We start from the raw sequence: 18,587 nt of genomic DNA, 5'->3' as shown, positions 1-18,587 counted from the left end.
GAATATAAAAGGGTGAATTTAAGAATGAGGGATGAATTATAATATGTATGTATAAGTGAGTAAAATCAAACTTGAAAGTCACCGCTAAGCATTTAACACACCAATTCTATTGTTAATAAAATACCCATCAGCAAAATTATGTAAATTCAATATTCAAGATCAAAAATATATGTATTTAAATTAATTAATTTGAAATTAAATTTAAAAATTTAACGATAAAACTGATTGACAGTTGAAAAATAAAAATATATTTGAACAAAAATTAACAGTGGTTTTTTAAATGCTAAAAATTTAAATTAAAAAAATTTATATTATTTTTTTAATAATTAAAATAATAACAATTATTAGTGATTGAAAAAAAAAAAAATTAAATTTACAATTGTAATAATTATTTAAAAATTAATTTAAATAAAATATATTTTTCTTTAAATTTTAATTTGAAATATGTTATATTTTGAACATGAAATTTAATATATTTTAAAATAAATTTTATTCTACTTTAATTAAATTGATAAAATAATAAAATTATCATAAAAAATTCAACTCAAATTGAATGAAATTTAAACTAAAATTCAACTAAAAAAAAAGAAAAAATAAAATAATTGAAATAATAATAATTTCATATGAAAAAATATGTTAGAATGTATCACGTTTTACATAATAAAAATTTTATATATATAAACCACATGTATACGTTGACTACAACCTTTTACGACAGTCATACGATTTAATTTAAAATTTTCTATATATAAAGACACGAACAATTTTTATAGACTTTTATATTCGCTGCTTATTTTCATCCTTATATTCTCATTTTTATATTTATATTTTTTATCATCGTAAAAAGTAAAAAGTATACAGGTAAAATAGTTGTATAAAAAATAAAAAAAAACAGTGAAAATTTGATGCATTGGTTAGTGCAGATGAAGAAAAAATAAAATAAATATATTGACGTGAAGAAAATAAAAAATAAAAAAAAGTTAAAAGTTGAAGATGGACTTTTTGATCACTGAATGACCCTCGAGGTTCGATAAAGTCTTTTATGACTTGGTTTTATTCTTCATGTGTTAACCATGAGGTTGGACAAGTGAGGTTTCAGTTTTGTACGTGATTTGAATTTTTTTTTTTTTATTTTTATTTACTTTTCTTCGACGACGGGTAAAAGACGGAAACGGAAGTGGCTGTCGAACGTCAAGCATTCCCCTTGAGTCACCACTACCACTACGACCTTCCATTTTTATTTCGAAAGAGAAAAAAGTCTTTGTAAAGTTTTTTATGGACTTTTGTATACCCTCTATGGTGTTTTTTTGTATATATATATATTTTTTTTTTTGATTTTTCTTCTCAGTTTAACTGGCAAAAGTCCAAAGACAACTCATCGTTTGGCTTTCGATCTATCTCCTTTCAACGAAATATCCAAGGGTGACATTTTTGGGCTACAGAATATACGTTATCAGAATACGAAATTTTACCTTTAGGGTCAATTGCAAAGAAAAAAAAAATAATATAAAATTCAATGGAAATTGTCAGTATGAAAAATCTCAACTGATTTTAGTTTTTTTTTTTTTTATATTTTTGATAAAGTGAAAGAAAAAATATATAGTCCATGATGAATATTCAGATTAAAATCTTGAATAATATTTCCATTTTAAATGGAAGAAAAAAATATGACAAATATTATAAAAATTAGAGATAACACGTTAAATGAATATTCAGTGATGAAATTTTATCTTGATAAATAAATAAATCAAAAAATACTTTTTTAAGATTTTTTTAAAATAAATTTACAAAGAAAAAAATGGCAAAATGCCATTAGATAAAATAATTTACACTGTATCTGTCTTTTGCAAAGGAAAATTACTGATTTTTATCGATTGACATTTAATTGTTCATTTAAATAAATAATTTATGGAAATTTTTTTTTTTAATTTAAATATTAATGGCTGAATATCTTGAAGAAAAAAATATTTATTTTTTTAAAATATTATTGACAGATGTCTACTTGCAAATGAAAAGAAAATTGTCAACGAATTTCATTAATAATATCAACAGATAAATTTATTTTCTAATTGAAAAATAAATTTGAATTAATTGTACATTAAAAATTAAATTAACAACTTGATAAAATAATAAATTAAAAAAATATTTTTAACGTTTAAAATAAATGAAAATTAAATTAAATTAATAACAAATTTAAAATAAATAAATATGAAATTAAATAAATTTAAAAAATTAATTTGTATAGATGAAAAACTGTAAACTGATAACAAATTTAAAAGATAAAAAAAAAAATAAAATAGACACTTAAACTCAAATTACTTTCAGATAAAAATATAAAATTATTAATTTTTACAGGTGTCTAAGAAAAGAAAAAAAGCCACAAAATAATAAACTTAATTAAAAAAAAAAAAGATATAATAAAATGTAGTTTAAAAAAAAGACATACGTGATGTTATAAATAAAATCCTCTGGATAGTTTGAGTAGGGTAATTCAATTTATCGGTGGAAAGTTGTTATTGACTGTGTCTCAACAAAGCATCCAATACTGCTTTGATCCAAAATATACACATATACACACTGAATTTCTGACCAATCGAATAAGCCTGGTCCTTCAATTCACTTTACTGGAGAGCAATGAAGAGACTATTTCTATATATTATAGTATATCGCGAATTCTATACATATGAAAACTTGTTTTCATTCAACATATATCCACACTGAAATAACATTGTTCACTTTGTTAAAAGCTGCCTTGTGTATTTTAAAATTTAATACAAAATACAATTGACGGTGATTAAATTATTATACAGTATTTTGTACAATATATTTATTGATTATATTAAGGTCAATATAAAGTAGCTGTGATGAAAATACTTGTTTAATTATTTATCAGTCAAATGATACCCTTAACTTTGTCTTTCAATTAAATTATAATTTTTAAATTAAAAGACTTTTATTTTGTGTTTTTTACAATTCAATATTGTGAAAATAATTATTAATTTTTTCATTTATTTATTTATGTTTTGTTAACAAATTAATTAATTATTTTTTAGTGTAAGTTGGTTGTTTTTTTTTTTTTTCTTTCATTTTATTTAGCAAGTTTTTGATGAAAATAATATTTAAGTATGATTTCATGTAAAATTTTTTCTTCGTTTATATTTTAATTAAATAAATTCAACTATGATATTTACATAAAATAATAATATCTTTATTTTTTATTATAACCAAGTTAACAGAAAAAAAAAAAAAAGAAAATTTTTAGCCCAAAATAAGATTTTGTTTGAAAAAAAAAAAAGAAAAATAATTTGATTTTATTCAATTTATATTTAGTAGTCAATAAAGAAATGTTTTTCGAAAATCATCATTTGACTACTATTTATTTACACAAATTAAATGACATTTTATCAAAAGAAAAAATTTGTTTTTTTTTTAGTCATTTTGATAATTGATGTTCACTGAATATAGCTCTTGTTTTATATTTATTTTAGTTAAGTTTAATGAGCCAGTGAAAATCATTTGTAATTTAATTGAATAGATTAAAACTAGTTCGCAATCTTAGCTATAGTTTTGGCATTGATTGTGGTGATGGTGGTGTAGTTAATGTGTGAATTTCATCAAGTGATTTTTGTGCAGCATGCTGTAAGTCATCCATTCCACGACGTGTTTTTGTTGTAATATCATCAAATTGACGTTTTGTTTGTGTGAATGATTCATCTATTGATTTAGCAGCACTATTTGCTAATTCTTTAACTTCTTTATCAAGATTAATAACCCATTCAACAGCTTGTCTTCCCTAAAATCATCAAAAAACACAAAAAAAAAAAATTTTAATATAAATTTTTGTATTTTAATTTCAAGTTTATTTACCGTTCCAGCATTGAAAGATATTTTCTTAGTTAACAAATCCTCCATGTAAGATGCCAAAGGTACTCCACGACACATGACAATTGCTTCTTGCTTTAATACAGTTTTCGTTTTGTCTGTTGGATGAGGTACGTATTTCAGTGTTTCATCGACAGAAATATATTTACAAAATGTCAACTGCAAATATAAAAAAGAAAATATAAATTAAAAACACAAAAAATACATTCAATAAAATCAAAATAATATAAAAAAATAAAAAACAATTTTAAAATCAATTAAAAAATAATAATAATAATTTAAAAGTGAAATTTTTTCGAAAAAAGAAAATTGTCTATTATTATAAAATGTATTTTAAAAAATATAAAAATTTAATTTTCATAAAAAAATAATAATTTAATGTACAAAAGTAATTTTTAATCTAAAAAAAAGGAGTTATAATAAAACCTCTATTACGAGACTACAATGAATTTTCAAGTTGATGTCGAGTGTTGATAATGCATGAATAAATATAAGGTGAAATAGTATATTTCGAAAAGCAGTTTTAACAGTGGTATTATAATGTGCTTGTGGATTTCAATGAGAGAGAGAAAAAAAGAGAGATAAAGAATGAGCTAACAACAAATGCTTGTGTGTAAAAGGGTAAAGTGTAAAATTGAGAGAAAGAAAATGTGAATTAAAATAAGGGTATGAGTTAACAATTGAATTGTATAGTAGTAGTAGTAGTAGTAGTAGTAGTAAGGGATGAAGAGGGTTTTAAAACAGTGCAATACGTTTCGTGGCAAAATTAACACCCCTGGCATTGTAGCCCACAGAAGCGTATACATACAAAATTTGCAGCAGTCTGATGATTATATTTGCAAGAGAAAATATTCAACATATACTGTATTGGTAATCACTGGAGCCAACTTAGTTACTCTACAATTTACAATCACTCATTTGCTTAATTTTCGTATTTTTATAAATTATAATAAATATTTTTTAAACTTTTAAAAGGAATATTTTGAATTAAAATTATTTATTTTATTTATTTTCTTAATTTTTTAAGATTTAACAAGTTTATTTAATTGATAAAAAATTATTAAATAATAAACACAATTTTTTATCTATTTTTTTTTTAATTTTTGTTTGGAAAAAAAAATGAAAATTTGCAGTTTATTAATTTCAGTAGTACAAGTCAACCAATGTCAGCCATGATTTTTTTTTTGTTTCTCATTCAACTTGTATGATTAAAAAAAAAAAAAATAATAATAAGAAAATAATTAATTTGTTTATTGTTTAAATAAATAAAGTCAAATTAACAAAAAAAATTTTAAATTTTTGAAAGAAACTTGGGGAAAAGAGAGAAAAAAAATTGATAAAGTTTTATTCCAAAAATGTGTATAATAAAAGAAAAAAAAAATATTAATTCTCAAGGGTAGAAATGAATAGATGAATAAAATAAAATGAGGTGATAATTTTTTTTTTATTTTCAAGATCTCTGTTTTTTATTTTATATAATATTATTTTTATCCACATAGAAAAAAGAAAACAATGTTATTCCCAAAAGTAATGACACTTATATAAGGCTATCTCAATTGCTTCCAACATTTTCTTCGATAATTATCATCCCAAAGTAGTAACCCACAGTCCCTTTAGGGTGGTGGCTTTATACACTTGGTATTCTACACAGCTCATCTCATGCACAATGGGCAAATTTCTCGCGGGTACACGTGGTATATAATTTTGCACAAGGGAGAGAAAAAAAAATAAAAAAAAATATATTATATACCTAGTAAAAGAGTGAAAATAAAGAGAGTAAAAAACAAAAAAAAATGGAAATGATGAGTAGAAAGGCTGCAAGAAAAGTGTAACAATAGAGTTGAAATAAAAAAAGAAAAAAAAAAAAGGGAATTACCATGGGAGTTTTAATTGCTTGGCTACCTTTGCAGTCATCGTTTCCTAAACGAGTCAAGTCACACGACCACAAGGCAACCTCAACAATGAAATAAAGAGTAAAAAAAAAAAAATTTACATTTTTTTTTCTTATTTATAAAGTACCCAAAAAAAAAAAATTAATGAAATTTAACACATTTACCAAATTTTTTACAAATTTTTCGACACTTTTATTTTGGATTTATAAAAAAATGTAAATAATTTGAGGTATAGAATATAAATTCGAAAATTAATTCAACGAGAGTTTTTGTCATTTGAATTTATATTTTTACAATAATTATTTAGTCTGATAATTTTCATTTTGTTGATTCACATATGGCTAATTTCATTTTATTTTGTTGGGTTAATTACACGTTTACTAATTAACAGTTACGATTTAAACATAACGCTTGATTATAATTATACATGCTAATAATTATTTTAATCTATAAATGTCAATTGATAAAAAATATTTATCTTTATTTGTAATAAATGTCCAAATAAACAGACGAATAATTGGTAATATATATTTTTCATTTAAACATCTAAAAAAGCTCTTTAAATTAATCATAATAAAATTATTAATTAATTTATTTTTACAATAAATTTAAATTTAATTAATTATAAAATTAAATAATAAAAAAAAATGTTTGAAATATAATTTAATTATAATTTTTCACAACAATTAAAACGTATTGTTTGATTAAAAATATTTATATTTATTTTCAATAAATAATTTTGATGAAAAAAAAAAATATAAAACCAAGCTTTTTAAATTAGTCATAATAAAATTGTGAATTAATTCATTTTATATTATACAGAGACAAAATAAAAATGGGGAAAAAAAAAATCACAAAGAAAGTAATTACAGGGGTAGTTTTATTTTTTTATATTTTTTTTATCGCGGTGTACGAACTAACCGGGTATCCCCCATCTACTCGGTCGCACTTTAGCGAGTTGGTGTTTGCGACACGGTACCTGCATCGGTTAATTGAAAATTTTTCCCACCGTCAAAATTCTCATACCCTCAAGTACTTGTCCTCTCTATTCCACCCTATTTTACCACCCTCTTTACTATCACACACAATTCTCTGTTTGCCAATTCAACGTCGGATTCACCCATGTCGTCGACACTTCGCATTTCAAGCGTTTGCTTTTAATTTAACGGACTATAGACCTAGCACATATATACACTAAATTTTTAAAAAAATTTATTCACAAAAAATTGAAATTAAAATAACGAAAAAAAGAGACATTAAAAAAATATTCATAAAACAAAAATAAACGGTTTTAAAAAATTTGCATTTAAAAATATTATTTTATTTTTTTATAATTTTAAATTTCGTAATTGAGTGGTTTTTAAATATGTCAGGTAAATATATGTATTTATTTTTTTCGTCTATTTTAGGTCAAGCTAACGTGTAAATTTAAAAAAAAAAAATTTAATATTTTTTTCTATAAATTAAGAGTGATGGAAATAAATTATATTTATCTAAAAATTTGACAGATATTAAATAAACTCCTAGCAACTTTTAAAATAACTTTAAAAATTTTTTAATTAAAACTATTATTAGTAAAATTTATTTAATAATAAAAATAGAATAAATTTGATTCTTTTTTTTAATTATTTTAAATTAATATATACCTTTGCGATACGACAAGTTACTTGTATGTTATTTATTTGTAATTTATCAAAATAATTTGATGTGAATATGTTCGTACAAGCGACAATATCAAATACATCTTGAAATTTTTATACTCAAGTGCAGTAAAAGCAGAGAGAGAGAGAGAGAGACAAAAAGACAAAGTTTGAGTGAATGAATAAGAGGAGAAGCTTCAGAATCTCCCTTAAACCATTCACAATTGAGAAGCTCCTTCGCGGTTGAGTTTCAAGCACACAACAAGAATGTTCAACAATCCATCGTTGTCTCGTACACACACATAACACACACACGTTTACCTAGATTTCAACAATTTACCTCAATCGATCTTAAACACGTTCCAACACAATAACCATCTTTTTTTCATTTTTTTTTTCATTATAAAACACTTGTTCTATACCCTTTACAAAATCAATTTATTTACTAAAAAGATTTCAACAAAATAAATGTATTTGTATACAAACGTCCTTCAAATTGTATATATTTTGTATATCTGTTTATTTTCCATCAATCAGATAAATTTAATCTCTCACAATTATATTTTCATAATAGCTATATAAATTATTTCTATATTTGCCTGATTAATTTAAATCATCATCCACCAATGCGTTTTTGTGAAATTTATTTTTTAATTTTTTAAATATCAAAATGGGTTTTAATTTTTTTTCATCAATAAATTATCCTTGGATTGGGTTGAAATTTTTTTTCATAATAACGTGATTGCAACTCTATTTGCCTGATTAATTTTGAAAATATCTAACAATGCATTTTTGTAGAATAATTTTTTATAATTTTTTAAGTTTTTTAAAATCAATAAAAAAACATGAAAATTGGTTTTAATTTTTTTATCAATAAATAATGCTTGGTTCATGATGAATTTTTTTTTGGAAATAGTTGAAACTCCCCTCTATTTGCTTGATTAATTTTAAAAAAATATAACAATGCATTTTTGTTGGAGAAATTTTTTGTTATTTATAATTTAAATTTTTCAACAATAAATAAAGTTGATTTGTAAAAAAAAGAAAAAAGCTTTAACAATCAAAAAAATGGAAAATTCCATTTGCAATTTTATTTTTTATACATCTAAATTATTTATTTATATTTTTGATATAATTTAATTTATTTACAAAAAAGTTGTTTTATTTTTTAAATAAAAAAAATCGACAAAAAAGTAAAATCAACTGGGATTTTTTTTTCTCATTCATGCAATTTGTTGTTGGTATATTTTTTGTATGTTTTTTTTTTAATTTATGATTTAGTGAAAGGCAGGTAGATAAACAATAACTCATTCGTGGCAAAGTACGAATAGTGAGAGAGATGAGTTGAATAGTGGTGTTTGTATATCTGACCAACCAAGTGCACTTTTTGATTATATATAGTGGACTCACTACATCAACTCATATCCACAGGGAGTCGCTACTCAAATACTATTTTCAGTTTAACCTACTACAAATTTATATATATATATCTAGACATACATAAATATATCCAATACACAACTTGCCTTCCGTTATTAATTTTAAACCAGAAAAACCATTTTTATTTACAACTTTTTTATTATAGTTTCAAACCCTCTGGGTGTTTCATAAATACATTGAGATTTTCAATTGTAAATTGCCAAAAAAATTGTTGCAAAATAGCAATGTCTAATTACTAAAGAGAAAAAATTTATTTTATAATTTATTTTTATATTTTTAATAATAAAAATATTTGATTAGAAATTTTTTGGTAAATTTTTTTTTGTTTTTTTAATTAAACATAAATGAACCGAGCATTTTTTAAATTATTTATCAAGGAAAAATTTTCAAGCCAGCAATTGATAATTTAAATTTCATTTTTCTCGCAAAATATTTTCTACTTAAATTTTTTTATCTGACTAAATGTTGATGAAACTTGGAGTGCGAAAAAAAATTTTAAAAATTATATAAATATTTAAGAGAGAATTAACGCTTGATGGAATATATTAAGTTTTTTTTTTTTCGATAGTTATTTGCAAGTGATTGCATTAATAATAATAAGACGTTGGAGAATAACAATTTATGCATAAAAAAAATATTTTCAATATTATCTGCAAGTATAGAAAAAAAAATTTTAAATCAATAAATAACTTTTTTTTATTATTTAATTAACCTAGATCTTGATCAATAAAATAATGGTATATTTATTTATAAAAACGATAAATAATTTTAAAACTAAACAACAATTTAATAATAAAAATTTCAATACAAATATAAAATAACGTTTGTTGATTAGAATAAAATTCAGCATAAAACTATGGTCTCCAAAGACCAAACTTATTCTGACAACAATAACCACAACAACGACGACAGACAGAGATAAACTTTTATTGTTGTTTGTCAAACAATATTGTAAATAAAATGAGTCACATGAGACAAAAAACAAAAATGAAAACGTCAAATATTTAAATAATAATTAAAATAAAAAACCTTATACACTTGTGTATAATACAACAAAAAATCTATTTAATATTTCTTCCAAATAAAAATAGATTTCAACTAGTAAAAAAAGCTATCACATGAACAATTTTCCATTTTTTTTCCATCAAATTATTTGTCTCAATTTAAAATTGAACAATTCCCAAGAGTTCATGGGTTAAGGGTTGTTTTTAAGAGCAACAAATACATATCTGTATATATTTAAAATAATATAAAAATTCAGTGAATACAACAGGCGAAATATATACTCATCAAAATAATATGTATACATGATATTTTCATAGATGAGCGCTTGCGCAATTGGCTTTTTTAGAATTGCATTTTCGTTGTGTATACATTGTACTACATAAACTACATAAGCTCCAGGTCCAGTCTCGGGTCGTTGCCCACACCCTTTTTGGATTCCCATGAGGAAAATATCTCTTAGCAATTTGATTCACTCTCTCACTCTTTTATTGAACCCTTTAACATCCTCAAACCGAAAACGCGTTGTTCATCGTTTTGTATACAAGAAGCTTCACATCGAATGCATTCTCATTTTAATACAAAAGCTCACCAAAACTTTCAACATTTTTTTTGTTTCTTTTTTTACTTACTTATTCTCTCTCTTTCTCTCTCTCTCTTTTTGTCTATAAAATCCCTCTTATATAATATACATATAATGTAACTTTATTCTCCGCATTTTCGATGCAACAAATTGTTTCTACTTTCCTTCATTTAACTTTAATATTGAATTTAATATTTTGGCTTGATTGGATAATCATTTTTTTCTTTTTTTTTTAACTAATAATATTGAGAAGTTTTAAATTGTATTAGAATTTATAACTTGGATTCAATTATACGTGTGTAATATGTTGAAATTTGTTAAAGATTACGTGACATACAGGTTATGAGATAATTATTAATTTTCAAACTTTTTAGTATGTGACTAACTCGAAGAAAAAATAAAAATAATTGACATTAATTTGCGAAATTTACAGGGTATATTTGTATTGTTTTAATTTAAATTCCTGAATAGTAATCTTTTGAAATTTATACTTGGAAATATTTTTTAAAACACAACTTTTCCGAAAAAAAAAAATACTGAATTTTTTGAAAAATTGAAATATTAAAAAAAATAAAAATAATGAAAAGTAATTTATGAAATTTACAGGATATATTTATATCGGTGTAATTCAAATATTTCAATAATAATGTTACGAAATTTGTCTATTTATAAATGTAAAAAATTAAAAAATTTAAAATAAATTTTTAATGTATTTTCAAATAATTATATTCTTTATTTTATTTTAGATCTTGTGAAAAATTATTTATGGAAAATATTATCAGTGTTGGAATTATAAATTGAAATTTGAGTAAATAAATAAACCTAATTAATTATAAACTATTCTAAATTCGTCTTGTATTAATTTGAAATTAAATTCTTCAACTTGTTAAAAATTTAAAAAAATCTAGTTTCATAAAGTTCACGTAAAAAACACAAGAAAAAAAATTAAATAATAATTCAAAATAAAGTAAAATAATAATATTTATTTATATTTTTTATATTTCATCAAACATCTTAACTTTTTCTAGCAATAAAAATATTTTTTCATCATTTATAAATATAAAATTCAAGTTTATATTTGAGTTATTTACGTCTATTTTATTTTTGAATCAAAATTGTAATAACTGTCGAGGGTCAAAATGGTTTTTCTACTGATCTTGTGTAGATGTAAAAGCATAAAAATAAAAAATAAAAACCCCATCGTAAATGCAGAAAACCATGAAATGGCATTTAAAGAAAAACGAAATATAAAAATGAAAAAAATATAAAATATAATGTATAAAAATCAGAATTTCCAAAGGTATTTATCGAAATGTTCGATAAAAGTTGAAAAGGATCAAGATGTAATGTCGATATCAACAATAAGCCCTGCACTTACTTTGTTGAATTTTAAAAATATACATTTTTTTTCATTTTAAATAAAATGTTATTATTTCGTTCAACAAATATTCATTTTTTTTTTTGCATGTAAAAAGCATCTGTCAGTTGTCAATTATGCAGATAAATTACTAATCCATTTAAAAAATAAATTTTTGAATTTTTTTGATGCATAAGTATTTTTTATTTTATGACATTTACTAGTTTTGTGTGATATAACACACAAGATATATTCGCAAATCACGTCAAGGTACTTTGCTTCTCAAATATCCTGAATCCTTTAACCCCATATACCAAAAGTTTCAAACGAGCTTTTACAATTCCCCTTCCTTAAACCCTAATGGTTGCATCAATAATCTATCATATCCATTTTTACTCACTACGTGATTTGATTTTGATGGATCTTCATCAAAATCTTATCCATCAAATGAAAAAAAAAAATACTTTTATCTTTTGTTTTCCACTAAAAATAATACCAATATATTTTTTTTTTCTTTTTAATATATAATAATCAAATAAAAATATAAACGCGTATTTTTTATAATTGATGAATATTAAAAAAATAAAATTCTTCATATAAATGTGTCGAAATTAATAACTTAAATTTTTTGAATCCTTTTTTATAATCTCATATGAATTTTAAATTAATTGGTTCAAAAAATAAATAAATAAATCATCATATTGTTCAAATTAAATTCCATAAATATTGAATGTTTACATATTATATTATTTGTTATTCAGAATAAAATAAAAAAATTAAATTTGAATAACAATATATTATGATGTTATCAATAAATACAAATTTGAAATTCAATTTATATTATTAATATTTGGAATTATATTCACAAGAGTGCAGCTTATAATTTTAAAACATATTGTTCAATAATGTTAAACATCATTCAATTTATTGTTCCAATAATTGAAAATAAATAAATATAATTGAAATAAGATTGCTTGTATTTTTTGTTTTGTTTATCTATAGTTGAATAATAGATGAAAAATAAAAATAAATAAAATTACATGATAAAAGATAACGTGCTTTGTGTGTATAAATTTAAAAAAAAATATATAAACATTTAAAAGTAAAAAATAAATTTGATATTTGTGTTGGTGAATGTTTACCCGAGAGGGTTGGGATAGTGGATGACCAGAGGATATTTTATACATTTTATATACGAAAACGAGTGTAGCCACAAAAGCACGATGGGTGCCAAGAAACCGACTGAAACCAGGATTTAGATGAATCGTACAATCCATGGGGTTTTACTACGTGCACGTCATTCCAATAAACTTCAAGGTACGACAGGTAATTTTTTTCTAAAAAAACATACAACCACCACACATTTACAATATTTATTTTTTTAAATTTCATTTCAAAGTTAGACTTGCAATTTTACACAGTCATTGTTTTTAAAATGAAGAAAATATAAAAAATCACTTGAGGCTGAATAAATGGAAAAAGAAAATTATAAAAATATATCAAAAATAAATTTAAAAAATAATAGAAAAAATATATGATACTTTTTTTTTTTTTTCTTTCAAATTTCGATTTGAAAAAAATTTTTTAAAATCATAAAATTATCATTTAATTAATTTAAAAAAATATAGATATTCAAATAATATTAAAAATGACAAAACCATATTTAATAATTATTTTAAAACTAGGTAATTAAAAAAATATTATTTTAATTATAAAAACAATTTAAAAAAACTTTTCAAAGTTTAAAAAAATACTAATAATTGAATATTATTTTTGAAAAATAAATCAATATTTAAATTTAAATAAAGGTTTCGAAATTCTTCATTTAAAAAATTGTCTGTCATCAAGTAAACGATGTGACAGTAAATTACAAGCAATACAAGGGTTATTCTTGTGTGTCAACTGTACATGTCATCCAGCGAAAATTCAGTCTAGCATATAATCAATATTAACTTGCAATAGTATTGTCAAATATGTGTGTGTGTTGGTTACCACACAAACTTGACGTTGAAAAAGTTTAAAAAGTAAAAGAAAAATTTTATATTATCAAGAATATATATCAAGTATTGGCAGGCGAATCACGATCATCATAATCCAGACATGAGATGATATCAAAATGGGAATCTTCGAAAGACGATAGAAAAGAAAAATAAAAATCACAAAAATGAGCTATGTCAATGACAATAAAATAAATAATAGTAATAATTTTATCGACAGTAATGGCAATGTCACGAGAAATTATTTTAAAAGTTTCGAAATCATTTTGGCACATAAATTACTATTAGATAATTATAATTTAAACACGTGTTAAATTTAATTTATCAACAAATTAATATTTAAATAAAAAATTAAATTATATTTTTTTTTAAACTTACATTTCTCGTTTTTAAAAGCATAGCTTTTTTGACAGGATCAACTTCACTGTGTTCACTTGCATAGCATACATTAGCATGTCCAATTATCTGAAAGAAAAAAAAAAAAAAAACTTTAATTACAAATTACATGAAAAATAGATTTTTTACTTTTTAAATTTGTCAAGTAAGCAGATATATTTTTCTTTTCAATCCTGATTAGTTAACTTTATAATGACTTGAGGATTAAATTTTTTTTTTTTTCAATTTTTTTACTACAAAAATCAATGAGGATTATTGTAGATAAAAAATTGCAATTAAAAGATTATATTTTTTTTTTTTTTAAATAATTATTAATGTCTGTAATTTATAATAATAATAATTAGATTGTGATTTTTTTATTTGAATGAAAATTTAAATAATAATTGTAATGTAAATTTGGAATCTGCATGAAGATTTTGTTTAAATTTTTAATTTTATTTTGGAGCAATGGTCCAGCTTGGAAATATTAAAACGACATGGCTTTTTAATTAAGACACTAATTGGCTAGCTGAATAGTTTAAGTGCTTATAAATTATTATTGTTCATTTATTTAATTATGTCCATTGAAATTATACCAAGAGAATTGAATCAACATTTACTATTAATTAAAGTTCGCTGTACTTTATTGAATGTCAAAGCTAAAAATTTATTAAAAAAAAAATACTTGAAACTTAAATAATACGTACTCTTCAGGGCAATTTAAATTATTTTTTTATAAATTATTTAACCGAATGAAAATTATCGGAAAACAATTAAATAATTAAATAAAAAGTTTTCGTTTTTTTTTTTTTTCGAATGAATAAAACAAGTAAACGAGAATGAGAATAAAAGTATAAAAAAAAAAATGAATGAATGAGTTTGAATAGACGTGAATAAACCGAGTATAAAAGTAAAAAAAAATTTTCAAAAGCCAAAAAGATTTTAGCCAAAAAGACCTAGCCATTCTGTTTTTTTTTTTTCTTTTTTTCTTTTTTATGTGCAAACATATGTTAACTCGGTAATGGATGGGGTTCATCTTCCTTTTTCACTCAACAAACATTTTTCATGTTTTTTTTTCTACACAATCAGAGTCTTTGTGGTTTTTTTAAATTTATAAAAAATATATAAATAATTATACCCTCATTATTTAAACGACTAAATGAAAATTATTAAAAAGATAAATTTCGTCTCAAGTTTTATTTTTTTTATCTCTTTGTTTCGAAACGAATGTAAATATAAATTCGAAATAGTAATATAAATTATTCAATTCTTTTGAGATTCAAATTGTAAAAATAAAATATTTAAGATAAATTTAAGATGTAAGGGTTATGAAAATTTTGAATATTTAATGTATAAGTTATGCTTTGAAATTATCCAACATTCAGCTCATTATTAAAATTCACGTAACCATTGGTGTTTTGTAATTTCCCTCGAGTGTATCACTATTTTCTCCAAGCTATTCTTTAACCTTTTTCGAAAACTACAACTGTGTTTCTCATTGTCTCACGAGAATCCAACAAAACTTTTAAATACATCAACCTTTTTTTATTTTTCGACTTGAAACCTCAAACGTAATATATTCCAAGATCCTGTTTATTAATATTTAAATTATCTTTGTTTAAATTCTAAAAAAAACAATTGATTATTTAGTCAATGAAAATTATAATAATGTTACGTCACGATCTTGACCTTATTGATAATACCACGTGCAATTAAATGACGTAGCTCGAATAATTTGATAAAATTCCAAGTAAAATTAAATAAATTAAACAATTAAAAATAAATTAATGAAAATTAATAAATATATAAACAATGACATTGTAATTTATGTGTTGAAATTAATCACGTGATTTGATAGTGCTTGAATTATTGAGCTGTGGACATGAGCCAATGACCTCAGCATCATTAATCAATTACATAATCATTTTTTTTTTTTCTTTAAAATTAATTACAATGAATGTTATTTAATTATCAATAAATTATTAATCATAAATATTATAATTATTTAATTTGTTAAAATAGAAAAATTCACTTGTTGGATTTTTTTTTTTCTATCAGCTTTTGAGAGCTCCAAAAAAGTTTGTGTGATGAAATTGATGAAGAAATTTTTCGAAATAAATGTCATGTTATTTCGATTGTTTAATTAATTAGATTTTTTGTGGTTTTAACTTACAGCATGTGTCCAACTTGGAAATTTAAATTCACTGACAACAAGCCTGTGCGTATGTAAAACACCATTGACAACTTGTCGATCAATAACATCAGCACCAAGAACTGCTGAATTCATTGGATTTGGATATTTACGTAGTGCAGCTTGTGCAACTGTTTCCCAAGGATGGCTATAATTTAATAAATAATCATTTTAATAGTGAATGAATGTATGACGAAATTATTATAATAAAAACTAAAAAATTAAAAAAATCATTGAGGTTAGAAAATATTTATTGCTGTATTAAATTTGATTACTTGAATGTGTGTTCATTTGTCCATATTCTCATGATGATATTGTTTTAGTCGTTGATGTTATTGTTGAGTTGTTGTTATTACTGACACTAATTTTAATTAACACAAAGATTTTTAATAATATTTTTATACACGATATATTAGAGATGTTTTTACTTTTTTTTTATCCTCTCTCTCTTGGTCTCTCTTTTCTGATCATAAAATAATTATAATAATATACATTCTGGAACTATACACAAGCGAGCTCTAACACAAAAAAAAATTCAGTCGGTATGAGAGATATGTATATGATAATACTCCAGAGATGTCTATACATGTCTATTTTAAGGGTTTAATTTTAATTTTGAATAATTCAATTTAAAAATGATTATAAAAGAAAAAAATTACACAAATTATTTTTATTGATTATTTTATCATTCTTTAATGACATTATTCTAATCTCTATTGAATTAAAAAGAAAAAAAAAAAAATTGAAGTTAAATCGTACTTTAAATTAAAAAAAATTAATTATTATTTTTCTTGATACATACATTAAACTTTTAAAATAATAACCAAATACAATCTAAATCAATAATCTAATGCAATTGATTGACTTATTTGATTTTATTTTACAATAGAAATAAATAATACATTCGTTTAATTATTTGTTGATATATAATACATTAAATTAAAGATTATTAATTTTAAAAAACAATAATTCAATTATTACATATATATTATACATACAATTATTATATATAAATCAACATATAATATACTTGTAGCTAATCAATTTTGTAATCAAATTCTTTTTTTTTTTTGAATATTATAATTTGTTGTATTTGAATATGATGATAATTTATTTATTAAATACATAAAGTTAAAGCTTGGAACAACTGGAAGGTGCATGTGGACATATATAATATATCCTTGAAAAAAAAATATGGTAAAATAAATAACTAAAAAATTTATTTTATTTAGTGTTTCAATAAATTTTCACAAGTCAAGAAAATATTTATAAATTTATTTTCAAATAAATGCATATTTTTATGGTAAAGTTTAAAAAAATATAAAGTTTTTTTTTTAATTTTATTTCCTTATTTTAAAATATTATACATATACAATTGGTTACTGGCCAATTAATATTTGTTTGAATTTTAATAAATATTTTATAGTTTTAAAAATAAAAAATAAAAAAAAAGTAATAACTCAAATTCTTGATAATAAAAAAATATGTTTTTTTTTTTATAAAAATTATCATTTGAAACATAAATAAAACAACTGTACTGACTGCAACTACTATTATTTATAACTATTTTTCATATTTTATTTGAAAGTGTTTATTTAAATATTGTGTATAATTATGAAAATAAAATATATTTTTTCAGTGATTTTGCTGAATCAATTTATTGGTAATATTGTTTATAAAATAACAATAAAAATTTTTAATTATATAATATATATTGCCTGGAAAATTTTCAATCTCTGTATATAATTTTCAAGGTCATTGTAGTACCATCAACTGTTTTCGAACATCGTTATCGTCATCGTCATGTTCATCGTCATCGTCATCAGCAAATAACTATAAACCAGTAGAAAATGTTCAGGTCACTTCTAATAACCATTATAATTAATTTTTTCTTAGTTCACATATATTTATTTTAAATGTAAAAAAATTGATTAATAAATAAATTTATGCATTATTTTAGTTGATAGAGCGTATAAATGATAAATATGTTAAATTGGAACAGCAAGACTACAATGAGCTACTAAAAATTACACTAAAATCGGGCCGAAAATTTAAAGACCCACAATTTCCAATGAAATCATCATATTCCAATTTTAATAGACCCCCGGTAATAAAAATGAGAAACAAAAAAAAAAAAATTTTGTGTACAAATACAGGAGAGCCTGCACTGATACATATTTTTTTTTATAGAAAATCTCGAGAAACCCGGTTTTGGTAATTAAAAATAA

At 22.1% G+C, this 18,587-nt stretch overlaps 1 protein-coding gene across 1 annotated transcript; it reads right to left on the bottom strand.

Annotated features, from left to right (window-relative positions):
- Positions 1-1,706: 1,706 nt before the first annotated feature.
- On the bottom strand, positions 1,707-16,816 carry LOC122860688 (protein slowmo). Its single transcript, XM_044164607.1, has 5 exons — positions 16,635-16,816; positions 16,342-16,507; positions 14,172-14,258; positions 3,868-4,041; positions 1,707-3,793 (listed from the first exon to the last, which is right to left on the bottom strand). The coding sequence occupies exons 1-5, from the start codon at positions 16,664-16,666 to the stop codon at positions 3,560-3,562; spliced, it is 693 nt and encodes a 230-aa protein (XP_044020542.1). The 5' UTR covers positions 16,667-16,816; the 3' UTR covers positions 1,707-3,559.
- Between the last annotated feature and the right edge of the window lie 1,771 nt (positions 16,817-18,587).

The sequence above is a fragment of the Aphidius gifuensis genome, linkage group LG1 (genome assembly GCF_014905175.1).
Source record: "Aphidius gifuensis isolate YNYX2018 linkage group LG1, ASM1490517v1, whole genome shotgun sequence".
Classification (NCBI taxonomy): Eukaryota; Metazoa; Arthropoda; class Insecta; order Hymenoptera; family Braconidae; genus Aphidius; species Aphidius gifuensis.
This window is presented reverse-complemented; position numbering and strand designations above follow the sequence as displayed.